At 44.3% G+C, this 23,386-nt stretch overlaps 1 protein-coding gene across 6 annotated transcripts in view; it reads right to left on the reverse strand.

Moving 5' to 3' along the window:
- The window catches only part of TMEM131L (transmembrane 131 like), an 83,432-nt gene extending 60,152 nt beyond the window's left edge, over window positions 1–23,280 (reverse strand). For 4 of the 6 annotated variants that reach the window (XM_074822986.1, XM_074822983.1, XM_074822985.1 and 1 more), the window contains exons 1-3: window positions 23,118–23,280; window positions 22,651–22,721; window positions 15,237–15,280 (exon numbers count right to left, since the gene is read on the reverse strand). In XM_074822986.1, coding sequence (XP_074679087.1) covers window positions 15,237–15,280; window positions 22,651–22,721; window positions 23,118–23,241 — 239 coding nt within the window. In that variant the 5' untranslated portion in view covers window positions 23,242–23,280. Of the gene's footprint in view, window positions 1–15,236; window positions 15,281–18,630; window positions 18,733–22,650; window positions 22,722–23,117 lie in introns of those variants that run through there. The other 2 variants (XM_074822987.1, XM_074822988.1) reach the window with 2 other exon arrangements.
- Window positions 23,281–23,386: the final 106 nt, after the last annotated feature.

A 23,386-nucleotide genomic window follows, 5' to 3' on the forward strand; every position in this document is an offset into this window, starting at 1 on the left:
CAAAGAATCAGTAATGCTATTTTTAGTTTCTTAACAAGCCTCAAACTAGAGGTCTGCTTCCACTGCAAGAAAGGATGCACTTTGCTTCTGCACGCTCCACACGTTAACCTATTTGACACAAAGTTTCTCAAGCTGCCCGCTGATCCTTCCTCTGCAAGATAAGCAAATAAATGTCACAGTTCCGCATGGGAACCTGCTGGGCCCTGCCCGAAGCCCCTCTGAAGCCAGCAGGGCTTCTCGTGGGCAGGGAGAGGCACAGCTGGGGCAGGCCAAGGAGCAGAACCAGTGTGGAGCACTTTGCTCCTCCTTACAGGTGCATTTGAAAGTACAGACACACGTGTGACCTAAGTGCATGAAAGCAAGCTTGGCAAATGCCTTCAGCCTCTGAACAGGCTTCTTCATGTCACTTCACAGCAATATTTTACACTGAAAAAGGAGCAGTGAGACTTTGATTGTTTCAAAACAGAAGACATGGCTCTTGGCAGGAGTATGGCAAAAAGACAGAGGGAATAAGGAAGCATGAGGTGCTGACCCAAACCACAGTGAGCAATACGTAACATGGATTCGCAGCTACCACAAGGTCACGTTTTCAACACCTCATCTTACCTTTCCACAGCTTGTAAAATTTCAGCAGATAGAATGAAAATAAAAAAGGTGCAAGTGTTCAAACCAAGAGTCATCGTCCCCAATCCAGCACTTACACCCAGCACAACCCAACCTCCAAGCCAGACCTCACGACAAAGCCACGACAGACATAGGGCAACTTGCAGTTCTCCAAGTCCCAAATGAGCCTCCTCAGTTTGAGAACAAAAGTGAAGGTCCCCATCTTAGAATCTGGAAGTGTACGTTCTTTATGGCTGGGCACTGCCCTCCTCTCCGTGCCCAGCAAACATTTCAGTAATTATTCCAAGAACAAACCATCCTCCAAAACGCAGCCCACCACTTCAATGACCAGAAAGCATTAATAATTGGGTTTATTTACAAGGAGAAAAAAAAATCCAAGCAAGACTGAAAGCATGGGGACCGTGGCAGGGGTGTGTGTTTGTTTTAAAGCGACTACTTGCATCTGCGGGATCAGCCACATTATCCCCACAACACTGGGAACACTCACAAAGGCCAGAAATGCCCCCTTTTCAAAAGGGCAGTTTAAATGCTGCAGAAACTGGGTCAGCAACAGGCCACAGAAATACCTAAGCAGGCAGCAGGCACCTTGTGTGTTGTAGGCAGCAGGCTTGCAGCAAAGGACTCCAATAAAAGACAGAACACACCAAGACAGAAATCAGACAATAGCTATTGAAGAAAGGCAGTTAATAGCAACAAAGCACGTAAAGCACGGGTCAAGGAGTCGGTCAAGTACAGGCCCTTCAACTCTCTACCCTCCTCCAGTTGCCAGGGATCAAGATTTAGACACAAACCAGTGATGCACATGGCACAGCACTAGCAGGCAGGCACAAAAACTAAGCAAGGCACATTAAATCCACAAAACAGTAAGAAACTGCAAAAGTTACTCAACAATATTACATGGCTGCTTACTTTCTGAGGGCACCGCAGTGCTCCTTGTTGTTCCAATCTCATTAAAAAAAAAACAGCAATTACACAATTTATGCTTATATATGGTTAGCATAGTCATCATCTGTGTTCAGGTCTTTACTGTTTGTACGTTTATTGATGTCTTTACTGCAGAGACTTTAATTTTAAAATGCTGACCCACAGCTTCAGTCAATAGGACAATGTAAATCAGCACAAAAAAATATATATGTAGGCAAAATGTAAAAGGTGACCTACAGTATCAGTAGCGAGGCCTGACTTGCTGATTGCTTTGTACCCTGTGTAATAGCTGACATTAAATGAGCGTGCAGCAGGACCCTTGCACACTTCTGCCAGCCACAGTGGGGAGACTTGATTTGGTTTTGCATGGACCCTTAAAATCATTCTACATAAATGAAGGTGGTGGTTACACAAGGTGCAAGCAGTTACGAATCAGTCACTCCCTCCTTTCTCTCATTTCACTTCCCTTTTGCTGTTGTGCAGCTTTCCTTTCATCACTAGATTGCAATCTGCTGTTGTCCCTTATCAGTTTTCCCTATCACTTGAAATAAGCAAGCTTTCATTTTTCCCTTCCTACCAGTATCTTTGTTCAGTTTGCATTTTTAATAGGAGCACCTTTTTTTCTTCTTTTTTTTTTTTTCCTATTCACAATCTTTAATCATTTTTTCCTCTTGTTACCATACTTCCCCCCTGCCTCTTTGACAATTACACCTCATCCTTCCCCTGCTGCCAAATTCTAGCCCAGACAGGTTCAGCATCGCATCTGAGTGGTTTCCGGCGCTGCGTTAGACACGATGTCTCAGCAGCATCACGTGCAACTTGCCGGCTGCCCAGCCCCTCTCTCCCCAGCCCAGTGACCATGCATGGATGGCAGCGCCCTGTTTCACTAGGGTTTCGCCTTAACCCACATGCTGCTCTGAGCTTCGGTAAGAGGCAGCAGGCTGAAGAGGAGCACCTGCACATCTGCAGTTCCCCAAGAAAGGTCTGGTGGTTGCAGAGATGCCCTTTGCTTCTGCAACAAAGTCCTGCGGTACCCAACGTGCAGACTGTCAACTACAGTCCCTGCCCCACAACAAAACCGACTTGAGGCCAAGTCTCTCTTGTACAAAAACCTGAGCAGAGAGGGCAGACCACGCTCGCTGTGCAAGTCAGAAATGCTGGGGGTTTGAAAAAGTTGCTAAAACTTCACCTGCCACCTTGCCGGGGGGGGAGGGCGGCATGAGCACTCCCTCACCCTGGGTTCCAAAATTAGGAAAATTGTTATTTCTCCTCCCTCTGAAGGACTGGGGAAAACAGGCTGCTCCCCAAGGGTGATTCAAAGCAGCTAAATTAAACTCTTTGACCATCCTCTGGTGAAACTTCTTTCTCTCTCAGTGCAGAAGGAGCTGGAGATGACCACCCTTCCAACATTTAAAGTTCTGTCCCAAAATTACTCCTCCACCACTGCCCAGGGAGGGAGCTTCCCCGCAGATGAGACCACATACAGGTGGTGGGCATGGATCCTGCCTGTGACCGAGGGCCAGCTCCAGGTCATGGGGCATATGAACCTTGCCTAGCTGCTGTCCTTACAGCTCTTCTGTTGCTTTGAAACACATTTTTTATCATGATTGGTGCAGTCTGACCACCACCATACCCTCTACGTTGACCTGCTTCCGAGCAACAGATGCACAACACACAGATGCCATGATGGCACTGTAAGCATATGGCATACCGCACAACTCTTATTATGGGACAACAACACAGCAAAATAGTCTCATGGCCCCAGTAACACTACTGGTTTTCCTACTTAGCCACTACCTGGCTGCCACCTCCTTCTCCGCAGATGCACAATCTGTCAGCCTCTGGCTCCCCATCAGGGGGTGGGGGTTCACATCAGCCTCTCCGGAGAGAGCTGTGCTGCATCAAAGGTCCAGTGAGCCCAGAGAGGATAGAATGGGGGAAAAATGGCACTCAGTGCAACCTTGCAGTGTAGTTTGCTGCGAAACAAACACCGCCGGGTATCCAGGCAGACAGTAGGCACTTAATGAGGAGAAAGAAAACCACTCCTCCTCCTCCCATGTACCACAGCAAAATCCCACTGCCTCTCCAGCCAGAGGTTTCATATCAAGACACCAGTTTAACCATGGTGCTGGGCAGTATGCGTTAACACCAACAGCATCACTACACCAAAACGCCTGGGATCTGCGGCTAGTTTATGGTGCTGGAGCTGACCTGCTACAGCATTACTTCAGCCAGGAGCTGGTGCTCAATGCCCATGGGTGTCCAGCCCTGTGGGTGATGACAGTCACTTGCCAATAACTTTGCTAGAGTCCTAAGGTAAAAACACAAACCTTTTATATTTCAATTTCAGATGCTTCTAATAATCCTGTTAGACTGTTGCTACTTTTCAAGTACAGCGCAAACAACTTCACGCAGTAATTTCTGCAGTAACTCCTACAAAGGCAACCAAATCTTTCAGGATGACATCTAGTATCTATAACACTGAAATTTCATGCAGAGTACATTTGTACTCTAAGCAGTGCCTCAGTAGCAGCAGTCACAAAAGTGTAATTAAACTTTAAAATTACAGCTTCTATTTTCTATCAAACATAACCAACTTTTTTTAATGAATCACTGCAATTTACCCTCAAAGAAATTAAAACTACCATATTGTCAGATAATTCAGTAAAATTCAACCAGTTTGGCTTTTTATCCTACAACTCTCCCAGGATTCAGCTCTGTTGATCAACAACTTCTAACACTACTATGTATGTGAAGATGGGTTTCAAACAGAGTGAAATGTACCCATAGATGCCACCTGTTTATAAAAACATCCAGCTGTAACAGATGAGTAATTAACAGCTTTTACCTATTCCCACCAAAAAAACCCCTTGAAAACATGATGCACTTTGCTCTGGCACTTTGGCACAGAGCAGCAAGGTGGTCCAAGAGCCTTAAAAAACAGTACACGTGCATTTTTAATTGCTTGTGGAAACTGCACCTCTCATTCAAGCGCACTACAGCGATGGAGTTAAAAGGCAGCACAATGTACAGGAACCTTAAGACCTTGGAAACCACACAAAGCATCCTCCTCACAAATAATACAAAAACAAGCATGCATCTGTTTTTTCTCTCCAGTGCTAAACACATCACACAGACTGCTGGCTCAGAGTCAACGAAGTCTCCAAAGTCCCTCTTTGTTCCAAGCATATTCCCAACAGCAGTGCAACACACTTCTCCAACAAACATGGACCAGTGTCCTAAATGCCAAGAGATGACATTTACACTACGATGACTGCTGAACCCATTTCTGTTCTCACTGATAAGAAACAAATACCTTCAGCTGAAGGACTGCAAAGTTGCCTGATCCCACCAAACCCACATGCTGCCTACGGAGGAACTCTTCGGAAGTGCTCACAGGAGAAAGAGCACCAGCAGGAAGCAGGATGTGAAGTGGCCTTCTTTTTTGGCTTAATTTTGATAACCAGAAATCACAGAAATAATTGAAGCAGCTTCACGGGAAAGGTCAAGACCTCACTATGCCAACAAACTTAAAAACCCACATTAACATTTGGATCCACTGCTTGCCAAACACTGTCAGCTCTGAAAGAAGTATGCAGGAGTTAATGGCAGCACTTGCAGTGACTCAAAGCCAGACTCTCTAGAGCTTCTGGAAATCTGAGACTCTGTATAACAATCCTGTTTTAAACCCTTTCTTAGGACCCGCAAAAGCTTTTTAAGAATATACCCCTCACACGGGTGACCAAAAGCCCTCCAGTGAATCAGGAGGGGAAACAGGGCTGAAAGAACATGGCAGCATTCAGGGGGCACAGAGAAGAACAAAGAACAGTGAAACAAGAGAGACTATTAACTTTCCACTAGATCAGGTATCATCATTCACACATGGGAAATTCCCACTCAGGAGATAAATATATATGTGCTACCAACAAGGCAGACAGTAGCAGAAAATAAGCAGATTACAAAGTGGTAATTTCTCTCTTTATCTACTTTGAAAGCTGAGACAGTCTATTTAATTCAAAGTTAACTTTTTTTTTTTTTTGAGACAGAGGTGCAAAGATATGTGACAATGGAATTATGCTTCAGTCTCTCAGAAAATAACCAAGTCCCAGAGAGAAACGTTAAAACAATGAACAGCAATTAAAAAATTTGGAAAGCAGTATGTAATGATTTACATATGCAAAAGAAATAGTGAGAATGTACGTCAAAAGTTTTGACTTAAGGTCACTTTTTCTTCTTCATATATGTATCATTCAGGTTTCTGAGTCTCCCCAGGCATTTCAAAGTGTGTTAAATTATCACCCTATTGATATACAAGCATCTCCAAAGGCCAGACCAGTTTCAAATCTTAGGACTGCAAAGGAACTGAGATCTTTTGCAATGCAAGATCAGCTACATTATTGGAAGTGTCACCATCCCATCATCCAAAAGAACAGTTCCTAGGCTTAAAAAATGAGTTGTTTTCTGCATTTCTCATGTTTCCTCAAGAAACATGCTGTTGCAAACAAACATCTTAAACTTTTTCTTGCTCAGAAAGCCCAACTTCTAACTGAAACACAACAAAATCATGAACCAGGGTCAACACTGCCCATGCTTTCAACAGCTCTGAACATGATACACTATCTTAGCTTTCTCCATTTTACTTCCAAGTCCTTACAGCTTCTTCATGTGTCTTCAAGAAGTTTTGAACTAGAAGTTGACTTTTATCAGGCACTAAGAAAAAGCACTATTTTGCACTTAAATTTCTTAATTTTGACATCTGTGGAGTTCTGCTACTCAGGTGGGCAAGATGGTAAACCACTGACTACAGCTCACTAGATACTGCAACAGTATCTTGAAGCAGACAATAGGCTATCAGAAGATGAGAACTTCACCAAAATCAAGAACAGAGGGCTATGTCTCACCCTCCTCTTGGAAAACATTTTCCCTTCTCTCTTCTTTTCCTCATAATTCTGAGCAAAAAACCTTGTGATTGTTTTTGATTGAGGAATTACTGTGTTTAAAATGTATATAAAGTCCATTTGTCTATAGAAAGCAAGGTCTGTTTTGTACATAGATTCAAAAAAATATCCTGAGTTGTCCTTGTCTAATTATATTTCCATTGCCTTTCTAAAAGTTACCAAGACCAAGAAAAAAAAAAAAAAAGGCTTTATTTGTACATCGCTTTGGGGGCAGGAGGTGGAAAGGAAGGTAAGGTGACTACTAACACAGCCAGCTTTGCCCTCTATCTTCATTATCTCAGGTGGCAGCCTGGATATAACAGAATGGTGGACTCCTGAGAGGACAAGCAGACACCTAAATTACTCATTCTGACTATGTGTTTCTCCTAGGTGATTAGCTTATTTGATTAAAGCAAACTCTTTCACAAATATAAAGCAAATATTTGCAGTGAGTGCTCCGAACTCTGCAAAAGAGTTAATACACACTGTCATCACACGTAAGTATAACATTTGATATACTTTTCCTCTCCCTGGACAGGACTATTTTGTCCTGATGAAGAGGGGAGTTAGTCATTCTGTAATAACCACCACAAAGAAAAAGTCTCCTCCCAAAGCAGCTACCTAAGAAAGTGGACAGAAAATTATGTTTAAGACAATGTAACTAAGATGTTTTTTAAAAACTTGGGCTTGAATTTATAACCAAGACTGAACTGAAAGTGGTACGGATGAGTTATTTGCTTTGTTTTCCTGTCCATGTTTTCACTTATGTTACTATGGTAAATGCTAAAATTACTGAAAAGGCTCCTTCACCTACTTGCCTACAAGTCATGCGCTCAGAGCCACCACCAGGGCGGGAGCACAGCTTTCCCAGCCACATTTCCTAGTCAAATAAAAAAATATGTGAGGCATTATAAGCTAGGTTTGTGTTACCTTTGAGTCTCTAGGAAGATGAGAGGCAGGTAACAGCACTGCCTATAACACTTTATTACACCGCATCAGAAAGATTTCGGGTAACTTTATACTCAGATTAAAAAAAAAAAAAAAAAAAAAAAAAAAAAATCAAGCCAGCATGCTGGGGTTGATGATTCAGAAGTGGACTGTCTGAAAGTTCCTGAAAGTGAGCAAGCTGTTGTTTTGTTTTTTTCTATTTTGTCATAATTTACCAACCTCAACAACAGAAAAACTATGAAGCTAAATGCTTATAGGGTGTCAATTTTCAGATTGCTGACATTGGTCTACTATTCCAGATGTCTAGTGTTTAACTTTATAACAGTAAAATTAAAATTACTACAAACTAAGCCCTCTTAAGGGCAACTAAGAAGCAGTTACTAGGGAAGTAAAAATCATTTATTAATAATAAATGTATAGAGATAAAGCTAAATCTTTCATGGTCCACTGCCCACAAATCAGAAGGATTAGCCTGAGATTAACACACATCTAAAATTCATTATTAGTGTATTAAAATGTAAAAGTAGAAGCATAAGAAGAGAGTTCCTATTCTGAACTACTTACATTATAGAAGCAGCATGTATGGGCTAAGGGGACACCGAGTTTACAATGATTTACAAGGACAAACATGCCATAGCAGCTGTTTGCTTTTGGTTTGGGTTTTTTTTTTTTCCCCTCTTGTCTCTAAACATACAAAATGTGTCCTAACATTCCCTTTTCCAAAACAAGACAGGTTAAGTTTAACAAGAAAAACGCCATGTTCCAGAGCAGACCTGCAGACCGCTTGCAGCATGAGGCTGCTTGGCATTGACCTGACCCTCCCCATGAGTTTGCTGAATGACTGTATCAGCAGCCTGTGCCACCACAAGATCTGTCTCTGCTCCTACATGGCTTTGCAGCCAGTACTGAAACAAACACAGAATGGCAAGTAAGACACTGCATGCCCTTGTCCCATCAGCTCAGATCAGGACTGTCGTAACTCTGAAGACTGCATTCTGGGCAGACTCTGTCCCAAAACACAGGCTACAGAGTTTACCAAGAGACTGAAAAAATTTAAACCGTGCACCACAAATGTTGTACATGTGTGTGCACTTGCCTTCAACCTTCCATACAGTGGCATGCTGTGTGATTCACCACACCATCCACCCAAAACCCATCAACTGCCTCCAAGGCTATCCATCACACTGATGTAAATGCATTATCCTCCTCCTGCCCAACAGCCATTGATCTGATACTGCATTACTCCCAACACACGACAAGATGCTCTCCCTCTCAGCCCCACATTTTTGGGGATTAACCTACTCATCTATCTCGCCAACAGTGAGCAGAGCAGCAGATTTGGCTGGGGTCCTCCCCAGCTCCTCCTGCACTGCAGTAGATAAGGGAGCAGAGAGTCAGCCTTGGCACGAGTACCACCACACAACCACCCACCCCAACAGCAGGCCAAAAGACAGGTGGAAGAAGAGAGGGGACAGAAGGACCAAGGAAGGAGCAGTAAGATGCCACAAGGTCCGGACCAAGACAGGGGCAGGCCTCCCTGGGAGCAGCACAACAAAGATGCTGTCCTGCAAGGGAGCCGTGTTGCCGCACACAGCGCCGGTGTTGGGTCCAGCAGCCATCCAGCACAGCAAGAGGAAGAGACCAAGGGAGCACTTTTGTGCATTTTTTCAGCTGACACTGCCACAGAAAGCTACAGGGAAACGGATCAGAGAATGCTCACAAGTAAACGTTAACATGGCAAAAATAAAACAAGGAAGTGCTTTTCATCCACAGGAGTTTTCTGATACAACCTGTAGGGCTGCAAAAGGCAGGGGACAGCAGCGGGGCAACTGAGAGGGCAAGACAGCCTCTTCCTCTTGCAGTACAGAAACTACAACCATTTCGGGCATGGCCCTGACAGAAACTAAAAAGAAAGAAGAGATGCCATAAAAAGGTACACAAGAGATCTGCAGAACAGACAGAAAGCTCAGAAAGTGGGAAAGTGAAGAAATTAACAGATGAAAAGAAAGATACAGAACACCAAAACATAAAGCACAGTTTATCTCCATTTAAAACAGGTCATTACACATGAGAAAGTTTATTCCAATTGCACATATCCACAAATACAGCTTCTTCACATACACTAATCCCTGTGCAAACAATAACCTCACAGCCCCAGCTGGGAGGAGACTGTCACTGCCTGCTATTTTTACCAGTATAGAAACTGAGGTGAAGACAGACTGTGTGGCTTTTCAAGTCAGTGTGAGCCATATGAAAGCACAAGTGCCAGTTCTCAATTACCACACCAAGATTGTCTTCATTTCTCAAAGTCAAATTTTCACCTGTAGATGAGAAAGTCCATTTCAGGTCAGCCTACAAGCCAATGTACAGATCAAACAGTCACCGATCTGACCATGGGCATCTTCCAGCCCAAGAGGGCTCACAACAGTGAGGGAAATACACACATACCAGCAGCATTTTTTCAAGGCAAGCAGACAAGATTTCGATGATTAGTGGGATTGCAACAGCAAATCACAGAGTAATTAAATCTGGCCACACATCACCTTTAAAATATTTCAGTTAAGGTTAATTAGGACCTACACTGAGGACAGAAGTTTGACAACTTTTTACAAAATGCAGAAGGACTGTCTCGTTTGCCATTAACTCCAGATCCCAGAAAGCCATGGCATTAGCTCCTCAGTCTGGTGCGAAACAGAGTACAGCTGGCCTAGACCACTGCTCTCCTTTCAGAAATGTCTGAAAGCAACTTAGAAACAAATAAATAAATGTATAGCTGACTCATTTGCTAGCACACAGAACTGGCATGGAATGTCCCAGGAGAAAAAACAAAACAGGTTTTTTGCTCCCTCTATGAGCAGACAAGCAACCCAATTTTGCAAAAAGAACAGTATTTTGGAAGAAGCAATGCACACGAGGGCACAGCTGTCCCTAACAACATTTAATACAAAGTTCAGCAGGTCAAAGTTCATTGGTGAATGAATTGCAACATATAAAGCAGAGATAAAAGATTAAAGCAGCATGAGTTCAGCCTGCCACCCTGGCTGTGCCTGGCAGAAGCATAAGGAAGGAGAGAAAGAGTAACACTGATAGGTCCTTTCAAAACAATCTGTTTCTTCATCTACAAGAGATTCCCCCAACTTTGTTGACCTTCTAGCAATTTTCTTCAGTAAGCTTTTTTTATTCTAGCTTCACATTATCCTCTGTGTTCTCCACAAGTGCTTCCTTAGGGATTTTCCCCCAAGCATAACAGGTAGGTGTGTGCATCTCATTTCCACTCCTTTTCTTCTAAGGATTATATAAAGTAAATTTCATTTACTTTAGACATCTAGTAAAACTTAAAATTAGTAGTCCCTTGGTGATTTGGTGAAATTGTAAGTAGGATACAACAGCAGTGACTTATCAATTAAAAACAAAGGTTAACCAATATCAAAGCAGTTTTTTGTGCAACCCAGTAGAAACACCATTCTGTGCATACTGTAGAAATGCAAGTGCATTAATGGTGACTAAAAAGCTTTTTCCCAAGAAATGCAGGTTTTTTCTTTTTTAATACAGATTTCTGCTTTTGTGAAAAAAAAATTAAAAACTATTAAAAATAAAAGCAACTTCTGCTATTACAAATTAGGACCAAGCATATATCCTAGGAAAAGTCTTCATGTAATTTTTCAAGTACTTTTGGGGGTTAAGTTTAATGACAATCTAAATGATTAGTGGTACTTGATACGATTAAGTTGGTAATACTGGTTTAGGATGGTTCGTTTCAAACAGTTTAAGCACTCACTGACACTCTCAAAATGAAAAGCTGAAAAGTAGTTTTAAAACACTTTCTCAATGGATACTCAGTTTGACTTTAATAAATGTTTAAATAGTAAACACAACATAAAACAATGGGGGTTTTTAATATTCTGACATTTTTCTGGCACAAAATCAATTTTTATTCTTTTCAGTAAGAAAAAGCAAAAGGAAAAAGAAATCCAGTTGATCCTAACCTATTTTTTAATCTTTCTTTTCTTGGCGCAGCCACACCACCCAAGCTAGTTATCTAGTACAGAGGCATACCACTAGTCCTATGCCATTACTTTCCAAGAACTGGACTGACAGAAATTGTGGCACTAAGACCACACAGGCTTTTTTGAAGGATGAGTCACCTCTGAAGTGTCTTAACGGTCCATCCACAGCACCAGACTCATCTTAGTCTCTTGACTGGAGATAAGATGAAGTTGTGGCCAGTGAGAAATTGCCGCATACAGCCTTGCAACCAGAAGCAGGCTCATTCTCCCTAACCACTCTGGATTTTTCCTGAATCAAATGTTATAATCACATCTCTTAAGTACCCGCTAAACCTCCCCCCTCCCCCAGTAATTTTGCCATCCATGCACCTTAACTGTTTTGTTGTCTCTAGCAGTTGATACCTATTTGCTCAAAGCAAAATATGTCCTGTCACAGGTAAAGGCTGGAAAATGTACTCTTACTCACTAATTACATTAGTAATTAGTGTTACCAATCTCAGTATTGTATGGCTTTCTTGTGGACTATTAATGCACATCACATATTAAGAGTACATGCTCCACATCTTCAGTACAGCAGTTTATTCTGGTGCAAATGTTCTTTAACATGTCAGCTGGGAAACTGGATCCTCAAAGGCCTTTCTACAGAAGTCCTCAAAACCATGGATTAAAAATGTCATACATGTGAAAATTTATTGTTTTTCTTTTGGTAGTCCAACGTCTGCTTCCTTGAAGTGGAAAGCTAAAAATTTTGATGGTATCATCTGTGCACATCACTTAATAGTATTGTCCCTTTATCTATGACAGACTTCTGCACTTGACTCGTTCTGCTGCTTTAGCAAAAGCGTAATAAAAAAGCAAGCACCTAAATCTTAAAAATTAGCTACTGCCAGCTGTGGCAAGTGAACAATCACCAGCATGAAGGAAAAAACCAAAAAACTTCGTCAACACTGTCATTGACTTTCTTCTAACAAAACTTCCTGAATCGAAGTTGTTCTGGAAGGCATTCTTTTTACTGCTGACTTTCAAATGTAAGAAACTTTTTTTAGGAAACTTGAGGCTTTTTTAATAGGCTACCCCAAATAGATGTGGTTTTAATTCTATCCGACTGTGGCCTGAAGCAGTGCATCCAGCAACTCAAGTATCTACTGCCCAGCATTTCTTATTTCAGAGTCTGATCCAGAGAGACACAAAACAGCAGAAAGCAACCTGTGGTAGCATCCATCAATCAGAAAGGCAGGAATCATAGTCTGGAAATTAAGGAGTTGCTAATTACCTTTTTCTCACTCAGAGCAGCTGCAAACCCATGGACCTCCAAATCAACCATTTCTCATTCACATCTGAAATTGCTCTTTACAAAAAAATTGCTATTTTGACAATGCCTTTTTACCTCCATGCAAACTTCAGTATTTGTTAAAGCCAAACCTAAGGCAGAAATAATGAGACTACATCCATCCCCCCTGTGCCCTTGCCACAAAAACAATAACAAACGAAGAAGTCCACCCCAAATGGAAGATCCTGTGATGCACATGCACAGGAAGTCAGTTAATAGATTGTTAATACTTTTTTTTTTTAATTAAAAAAAGTAGTTTAGCCAGCTCTCAAGAGAGCCCATTAACCTAGAATTAAAAACTGAATAAAACAGTGTTTTGGGAAGAGACCTTCTCCTTTATGCCCCAAGATGCTGAAATCTCTCTACTTTCTTCAGCTCTGGGGAAAATTTTTAATTCTTTATCTCCATTAACTTCTGTTCATACCGCTACTTTAAGGTGCTTTGCTTCTAGGAGCTTCACATCAAATTTTGGTAGCTCTAGCTGATTTCCCTAGGGCACGCTGGCAGACGATGCGATGGACATGCTGCAAGCTCTCAGGTTTTGCTGCTACAGGAAAAGGAAATCCCCATGATTTCACCATATAGTAATATAAACCAAGGGAATTAAAGTTAATCTGGAAAGAAACTAAAATTCTAGTCTTTCTAACATATCATTGTTAGGTCTTCTTCATAAAGTCTACACTATAACATTCCTTCAGTATAGAGAGCACACACAAATCAGTGTTTATACACGGCAAACCAAAACAGTTTAAAAGATGCACACAAACCAGTGTCTCTTTAGGCAAGTTTTCTAAAGCATTTCAGTATGACAATAGAAGATGTTTGCATCCACGCAAGTGAACCTTATAAACTTTACTTTCAGAAAACAAGTTCATTTTTGAAAATGAGTAATTACTAGAAAACATATTTAAGCACCTGGATGACAAAAAAACAAGGTCATACCACTTTTTCCTATTTCCTGAGTCTCAAGAACCATTTATCTTTCAATAATATTACTGCCACAGTAGCCAGTTACTCCATCCACCTCCAGAGAAAAACAGTCAGCAGATTTTTTTTTTCCCTAAACTACATCTCTGCCTACTAACAAAAAAATCCCAGAATCACCTTAAGCACAGCACTTGAGATTGCTGTCTTCTGACTACCTCTCAATAAAGAGAGCATGTTTAGGCACACAGTGAAAATTTTGCTTCAAAACCATAGTAGGCCCCAGCTGAAAATTAGAAAGTTGTATTTGAGCAGCAAAAATGACAGCTTTCAATAGTTTACCCCTCTTTTCTCAAGGGGAGGAAGGAAAAAAGAAAAAAACCCTGAACCTATGCAGATAGGAATTGGGGATGTAGGTAAGCACAAACCATCCGCACCAGCTGTCAGTCAGCTCTCCCATCCCGTTTCTATACCACCTTTGTCATTCCCATGGAGACGAGGCACAGAAACCCTAACGTGATGCTGGGATCAGACAAGGCAGCTCCCGATGGAGCAGAAAGAGGGGGAAAAGCTGGACAAGACAGCGCTGCAGTACAGGACAGATCCATCATAACCATCCCCTTCCCACCCCAGGCTTACTCCTTCTGCCAGCTCCCAGCAAGGCTTGTGTTTTCTCAGATCTATTCACTCTCAAACTCAAGCTAAGGGCAAAGATGGGAGATAAATGAGAAAAGTATTTCTGGCTAACTGTAGTCATCAGAGCACGGTGGTGTTACACATGTTTATTTTAAGTCTTGTGATCTTTCTGGCTGGCATAGCACTGAAAGCTGTACCCACATTAACACATACCAAAGGAAGGAAGCGTTTCACTGGTAGATGTCCAAGCATTTAAATCTGGACGCTCAGAGGAAACAAAATGTGTATTTAAAAAATAATCTGTGATGCTATTTACCCAACCCTTCAAAACAGAGGAGGCCTGATGTTAACAGAAACAGCAGACTTGAGGCTACAGTTCTTAAGAGCTTTATTATTTATCCGATTTCAAGAAATAAGGCAGGATATTTATTGTTCCATAGCAACACATTAATAAGCCTTTGGCTTTAAATCTTCTTTATCTCCCTCCCCACCCTGGTACACATTAACACTCCAAGACTGCTTACGTTTGATCATTCTGGAAGGGAAAACTGTCCTCTTGTTTAAAAAAATTAATTACAAAATATACAATAAAGCAGAATTAATAAACACAGAATTTTTAGTGTAAAAGCAATGAAAAGCAAACGCAGCTCAGAGATAGAATAAAGAGTAAGAGATGCAAGAGGGCATTTCAGTCTTGAATATGCTGCACACCATTTTCTGGTTTTGCTAACAAATTGATATTAATATTAGTTGAGAAAATCATAAGCCACAAGTAATGAAAATCTATTTAATATGCAGCAGGAAAAAATTCATTTTTAGTAGTCTGCCCAATTATACTTCAGTATTTCCTAAAGCAAAAACCAATACGAGCTTCAATTTTCTTGTTTTCATTTGAGTTTTGCTTACCTTTGCTCTTGTGGGTGCTCTTCCACATCCTCCTCTGAATCAGCCTGACAAACAGAGAAAATGCTGTGTAAGAATCCCAGAATTGTAACAGGGTGCACTGGACATATGTACCATTTTTAACTCCTCTGAAGATGGACTCTCATGGTACTTGCTTGCAAAACAAACTCAGAAATCTAAAATTCCTACAGCAATTCCTTTACGATTCAAGTAAGGTGGATGCTGGTCATCCCATTTGATGTTTCAATTCATTTTGCCAAGATAAATGGTGACTTAACATGGCTACTCCATATTTTTTCTTCTCCAAATGTTGATTGAACAGACTCATTTACCATTTATACAAATGCATTTGTACAAAATTCTGCTCACATATACAATTGCAACCTAAAACCATCAATTGTCCTCAAACTATAGGAAGATTAGTTCTTCCACCTTCAAATTATCTGTCCCCGGTCAGTAAAATTAATTAGCCGGTACCTGAGAAAATAGGATGCAGAACACCTTGAAATTCAGATCATGTGGTAACACCAAAAGCAAAGGCAAGTTACCATGTTCCAATGGTATGGCGAGATCGCAAACCCAGACCATACCAGTGATCAGCAGCATGTACAGAAATACGAGAGAGTAAAGGCTTTAAACACAACAGCTTAGCTCAGTTGCTGGACTAAGGTAATTTTCGAGACATGCAGTTAACAAACTGTGCCAGCTTGCAGTTCACAACTAACCACTCTGAGCTGTCTACAGAAATGAACTCAAGCGTTGGTTCAATGAGCTCCCTGCAGGAAATCCACTTAAAACAAGCAGGTAGCTGCTTTGAACTGGACAAGATCTCCAGGAAAGCTTTAGGTACAACTCAAAATGGAGCATGTTACAGCCATCCCACCTACGCTGATGAAATCAGGGACAACTTTAGGGAGATTAACATTTTTCAAGAAGAGGTCACAGTTATCCTGCCAGGAACAGCTGGTAAGTTTTCCCAGCTACTGCTTCTGCAGATGAGGGTTCCACAAGACATGAGCTACAGACCTTAGTAATGAAAAGACAGGAAAAAAAAACCCTACCATTTTTAAAATTAAAAGTGTGCACCTTCCACCACCCCTCCTACACGTTTCCCATGTAAGTGCATCACGGAACAGGCCCCAAGTCACCAGCTTTGACTCTAGCTCCTATTTTCACTACATACTGGAAAAAAATAATTAAAAAAAAAATCACCTGCACAAACACTGAACATCCCTCTACAGGCTTCAGATGCTTATGCAGACCAGGCAGCCCTACTCTAATCTACTGAATCGAACAGAAAGCAGGATTTCTGAAGACCTGACCGTCATGAAGGGGGGAAAAAAGATAATCACACTAAGGCAGCAAATATGGTTAATATTATTATTAATAAACAACATTATTATGGCTAAAATAATCACCTTATGGCTAATATTATTACAGATCTTGCCAAAAGCTACCAGATGCATCTAAATTTCAATCTTTTGCCACAAGCAGCTCATCCAACAGAAACAGCACAGCCTTCACCACAGCATAACCAAATCTCTAACAAGACTGACAGGGAAGTACAAGTTAATTGGAGGACCTGACGATCTTTCTGTACGCCTGCCCTTAAAGGGAGGTTGGAGACACTGTGATAATTGTCCAGGATCTGCAGCACATCACACAGCTCTTCAGCACAGACCTATCTACCTAGAAGTCCTAGCACCTGGCCCTCACAAAAACCTGTCCATCTCCTCTAACAACCGAGGAAAGCCTGGCTGTTAGACACTACCCATATGGCACAGTACAAACCCATCATCTGTTTTCCAGCTTCTCCAAGCTCCTTTTGTACTTCCAGGACCTCAGTACAATACCAAGCAGAATTAGAGGACTCCTCATCCATCTCCTCCAGAAACAGCTTCTCTGCCACAACAGGCTGGCAAGCTACCCTCATTTTAAATGGCTTAACTCCTCCTTTAAATGGCTTAACATCTGCCAGGCATCAGAAACCTGGGACTGTGTCATTACACCCTTAACACTATCTATCTTACCACTTCTCCTCAAGCAACAATGAAGAAAACCTTCCCAACCTACAGTGCAGCCACAGCATAAATTGTGCAAGAAAAAAAAAATTTTAAAAATCACCCTCAACTGAGCATGCACACAGAGACCCATGTCCAGCTTTCTCCTATCTTCTCTCCTCTGTATGTCACAGGCTACATGCATACTTACACTGAGGATTTTAAAAAAAGCCAAAACACAACCATATTGCCAGACAAGGACTAAGGACTACAGAGGGATGGGAGGAAGGGAATGACTCCTGAAGTCAAAATGCAGGTCCCAGCAGCCTATCCATGACAGGAAAAAAAATCCCCTTCCTCCAAACCTCATCCTGGGTAGGTGCTTATCTTGTGCTAGAAAGCCCCCAAAAGCACCTCTCATGTCACACAAGTCATGAGAGCCTGGGCTGACAGCTTCTGCATAATCTGCATGGCCAACCAGCCCCAAGTCCTATCAGCACCATCCAGAAGCTCAGCTGGGAGGCTGGAGGAGACTTTTAACAGCCCAAAGAGGAACACAATTCTCACACCAAGTCTGTCTCGGGCTTTCACACAAATTGTGCGCCTTCAGACAACCCTTCTTTGAAGTAGGTGACTCTGTACATTCAATTTGTGCATAGCTGATGGGATGCGCCCCTGTTAATGACATACTGCAGTGCTGCGTATCTCGGATACATAAGAACAAGGTCTTCATCAGCTTTCGAAACCAGCAGAACAATTAACCTTATTAGCCCCTGAGCTGCACTGAAGAACAGGAACTGAAGATGAGTTGCTACTACATGGGAAAAGAAAACAATAATAATCTTTCAGACTCGAGGAGAACCCTTATAAAGTGAAAGTCAAGGCAGCAACTCTGTATTTGCCCAGCGTCCATAACAGACTTCAATACAATAAATATTGTGGTATTTTTCTCTTTCTCCAAATTCAAGCACCTGAAAGAGTGTAACAGTAAACTGAAATAAGCAGTCACTGTAATCTCCTAGGTATCTGCAAGCAAACTGAAACACACACAAGGCGTTCTTCTAATGAAACATCTCGCTCCTCTCCTACGCAACACACAGGAACAGTAGAAAAGCCATCACATCAGACAGACACAGCACTGTCACCATGAAAAAGTTTGGTATATGTTGCCTTTGATAACTTACTGTCATTTTCAATTGTGATAAAAAGACCTACAACGTAACCTTCATTAATTCACTTCAGAATAGTTCCTCCCTCAAAACGCAAGGGGCTGAAAGAAAAGCACTGAATGCCCTGCTCTGCAGGTACCGAGCCTGCCTGCCCCTGCCTTCAGATGTTCGCAGTAATCACCAAAGCAGTTTGATGGACAAAAACACGCAACTGTGACATTCCAATACCTCTTTTAAATGGCATTTGTGGTTCTCCTTTCATACACTCATGGCTGTGGAGATAGCAGGCCCAATACCCTTATTGTGCTTTTCCTTGGGTTCTTTCCTCTCCTTTTCAGAAAAAAAAAAAAAAAATATAACTAACCACCTTTCAGCTTTGCACTGAAGTGCTCCAACATGGCTGTTTATATTTGGAGCTTTTTCAGCTTTTAAGGGTGAAGGGCTTAGGCATCAAGGCCTACACAAAGAAGCTTTTCTCCCAAGCATTTTAGTAAAGTAAGTATTAACAAGTTACAAACAAACAAGCAAAACCACAAAATTATAAGGAGTCTGCATAAAAACCACAACTGCGCTAATCAAGCCTCTCGCACTGGAGATTTTCCATGTCAAAATCCCACTGGTTTTCCATGCATCTCCCAACCATCAGGGCAGGCAAGACTTTACATTTTTCCACACTGAGGACAAATGATGGGAAGAAAAACAAAAATCCAGACACCCACCCCAGGGAAATTTGCTATAAAAAGGAGGTCAAGGGCAAGGAGGAAGACAAGAGCAAGGCAGGAGCTCTGCAGCTATCCCACACTTCACACCACCTTCAACAAGAAAGAGGAACTGAGCACAAGGGAATACAGATACCACATCCGACCGGGAAACCCAGCCTGTCTTAGAAGCAAAAAGGGAACCCAGGAAGAAACATTAAAATGCTGGAGGAAGCTGCAAACCAGTGGAAGACTGTCAGCATGCTAGATACAGCCAGCTCCTCCTCATCGCCAGCGCACAAGCCCACGCACACCCTCACCAACTGCAATGCTCCGGGCACCCTTCAGGCTCGGCTGCGGTGCAAGAGCAGTAGGTAAGCCATCCCCAACAGCTCTGCAGGCTTCAGAGGAAGCCAAAAATCAAAAGATTACAAGCATGAGGGCAACAAAAAAAAAAAAAAAGAAAAAAGAAAATGCACAAATACATGTAAGGGGGAAGCTGGGAGGGGGCACAAGAGAAGCACAAACAATGAAAGGGAAGCAAGAGGAAACAGAAGGTAGAACGACCAACCGGGGTGGAGGCGCGGGGGCCCTGGGCGGCTGCGCTCCAGCATGCAAATTCATGCAGTTCACGTAGACAAAGCGATGCTGTGAAAGGCCTAGAAAGCAACTACAAATATTAAAATGCTGTTTCCCCTCCCTCGCCTCTTCACACGATGTCTTTATTCAGAACATGCTCTTGGAACAAAAGCACGCGTGGGCAACCTGATGGCTGAATGGGCTACCAACCCGTCCAACTTTCATCTTCAAATCCTGCAGGCAGCAAGGAATGCTCAAAACTGCTCTGTCACAGGCAGCTGATGATGCATGGAAAATAATAGTGCAAAGCCACAACAGAAAGGGAAAAACATCCATCAGACAGCATTGGTAACCTGCCAGAAACAGGCAAGAGGGCTGGGCAGACAGGGCAGCCTAATCCATATCCCTGCTCAAAGCTTGCAATACGCAGACGGGAAGGGAGGTGCTTTGGGAGGGGAGCATGCACAGTTCCTTTCCTTGATTTTTTACTTCTGCCTGTGAAGTCCTTGCTCTCCCAGGCTGCATTCTCACCCACCCTCCTCCAAACGGGAACAGGAAGAACCAGATCAAGGGAACCAGGTCACTTCCCATTCCCAAAGTCTTCCGTGAGACCTATCTTTAAACACGTGAATGAAGCAACCCTTGGATATTCCCTATCAAACAATGTTTACTATCCACTCAAAAGCAAGGAAGGTCTTCCTCTTACTAGATCCTCATCATCGCATCACCACTGCTGTGGTACACGAACACTGGGCAACAACCCTCTGTGAGGGTCTACGTGAGAAAGTCTGTTCTTGCAAGGAAGACAACATGGACAACCTCACTATGAGGAGTAAGTCAGACCTTTTCTTTTAAGTGGAGCGTGGAGACCGACAAGCAATAAACCACTCGCAAATTTAAGCATCCCTCTAACAAAGGGCAGTCAGATGTTAGCAGATAAAGTGGTTTTCCAAATCTCTGGAGCTGATGCTGGCACCTCCACCAATGGCCCTCACCAACCCAGAATGGTCACCCAAGCAGGGCGATGATGACAAATTGCCTTCAGGACCTTGCACACGCTGCAGGGAATCGCAGCAGGGTGAGAAACCCTCAGCTCCTTGGGCGCTCAGAGAAGAGCCATGACCGACCATTGCAGAGCAGTGCCACCACTCCATGGAAGCTGTGCTGGAAGGGTCCCTCGCTGTATCCGCAGGGACCAAGAGAGATGTCCTTTCCTCCTCCCCACTGACAACTGGGAAAGGCGGCTTCAAATCTGGCCACAGGCCCCAAGCCCGAGACCTGCTTGGTAAAGCCCAAGCCCGCAAGGGAACAGAAATTCAGGTGCCAAGGCTGGGCCTGGAACCAAGCTTCGGTCTTAAAACCTTTTTGAGGAACCCAGGACCTTCTGCTTCAGCTTGAGCAGTCACTGACTTGTCAGATGCTGCTGTGGTCCCCAAGCTCAGAGGGGAAAGCCATCCAAAACAGCCAATGCACTGCTAGTGCTCAGAGTTCATCTGGCTTTTAACGTCCACCTTTTATTTCAGTGAGCCTATCACGATTTTCACTTCTCACTCTGTCGCAACTGAAACCAGACCTGTATTCTTTCCTGCATGCCTAATGCTGCATCTACTAAGCGACAGAGTAGCAGCAGCCTCAGCTTCACCTTTCCCTGCTGCAAGGACTCCTCAAGACCATATGCTCAACCACGGCAAGTTCACGGGCCATTCGTGCCTGGTTTTCCTTTAGCCACGCTACAGCTTATTTTTACTAGGATGCTCAAGAACAAAGTGTTTTCCAAGAGGACCTAATCTCCTCAGGAAGTAAACATCACGTCATCATCACTCAATTGCAGCTTTGCTAGGAGAAGCAACTACAAACGACTGCATTACATGATTCTACATCCAATGCATCTTCACATCTTCAAGGTAGAAGCAAAAGGCCAAGTTCCTTACAGCATCCCTGGGCAGAGACTCTGCACCATCCCTTAGTTACTACCAGACCTGCACCAGGCAAATTCTGAACAGCTTCATTTTTTTAAAAATTTTATGTATATACAATAGATAATATTTTCACAATACCACGATACAAAATGCTGGGCTCTGGTAAGCCGCATCGATTGTTAGCTAGCTGAGGGAAGAAAGAACACTTCTGCTATTTTTCCCTATGTTAATGGGTATCAATGGCTGAGCACTAGGGAATGATATAATGGCTTAAGAGAAATAAATTACCCTCTTTTCCCTCTCACATAAGATGATGTCCCTAAGGTCTGCTTCTTCCCATTTACGAGCCTGGTGCCTTGAAGTCTAGGAAGGCCCAGCTCAACATATGGCAGAGTCTGTCAGTGCAAGTTAAACGACTGCCTCAAATGCCATAAACTCCAGACCACTGCCTTCAGCTCCCCTCCTCGCTTACCAGCCCGGCCATGCATTTTACTGTACTGGCTCCTCTTGACAATGCAGAATTTAACAAATCTTGTTAGTGCTCAAGAAAAGCAGCTAAGCAAAACAAAAGTGCGCTAGGACGAGAGGAACAACATCAGAAATGATGTGTCATTTGAGGGGAAAAAATGGCTTCACCTGAGCAGGTCTGAGATATAAATATATGCATATTCATTATATACACATTCAGTATTTACCGTGCACAATTACACTCGCTATTAACAAAAAAAAAAAAAAAAAAAAAGATAAACCGGGGGGGGGGGCGGGGAGAAAGGAAAAAAAAGAAAGCCAAAAAAATCCCATAGCTGGTTGCAGCCCCGGTAGCGGCGAGGCGCTGGGAGGGGGAAGCCGCGGGGAGGGGGCTGCGGCGTGACAGCGGGCGAGGCCGCCCCCACCGCGGCCCGGCTCGGCCCCACACCCGCCCCCCGAACCCGAACCCAAATCCACCCCCCGCGGCCCCTCAAGGCCCCGTGATGGCACCCGACCCCCCCCCGGGCCGCGGCCCGACCTCGCCCCCCCGCCCGCAACCACCGCCCCCCCCGGCGCCCCCTCACCTGGGCGGGCAGCAGGAGCTCCCCCTCCTCGGCCTGCCACAGCTCCACCACGCCGGGGATGGGCTCGATGGCTGCGGGGGCAGAGAAAGAGAGAAAGCGCAGATGGGCCGGTCGCACTCGCAGGGGCCGGGGCCGGGAGGCCAGAGCCCGCGGGCGGCGGCGGCCCGGGGCTCCCCGCGCCGGGGCAGGCCCGCCCCGACGGGCAGCCCGGCTGACACCGGGTCGCGGCTGGCACCGCGGGGCGCAGGACGGCGCGGGGCGGAGGGGGGGGGGGGGGGGCGATGCGAGCCACGTCCCGGCTCCCTTTGTGTCCCCGGGCTGCCACCGCGGCAGCCGTCCGAGGGACGGCGGCGGGGGCGGCGGCCCCGCTCGCACGCCCGGCGCGGGCAGCGGCGGCGGCACCCCCGCTCCCTCCCCCGACCCGACCCGACCCCAGCCGAGCCGAGCCGCGCCGTCGGCGCCCTCACCTTGTCCCTGCGCCTCCCCGGGGCGAAAGCAGGGCAGGAGGACGTGGAAGACGCCGAGCAAGAGGTTCATGGCCGCGGCCGCGCGGCAGTAGCCGCCCTGCTGCGGGTAGCGCAGCCCCGCCATGCCGAGCCGCGCCGCGCCGTGCTGCGGCTGGGCGGGGCGGGGCGGGGGCGGGGCGGGGCGGCACCGCACCACCCGCCGGCACCGCCCACCGCCGCCACGCGCGGCTGCGCGCCCCGGACACGCCCCCGGGCACGCCCCGCCCGCT

This window comes from Strix aluco, chromosome 4, assembly GCF_031877795.1.
Source record: "Strix aluco isolate bStrAlu1 chromosome 4, bStrAlu1.hap1, whole genome shotgun sequence".
NCBI classification, from domain to species: domain Eukaryota; kingdom Metazoa; phylum Chordata; class Aves; order Strigiformes; family Strigidae; genus Strix; species Strix aluco.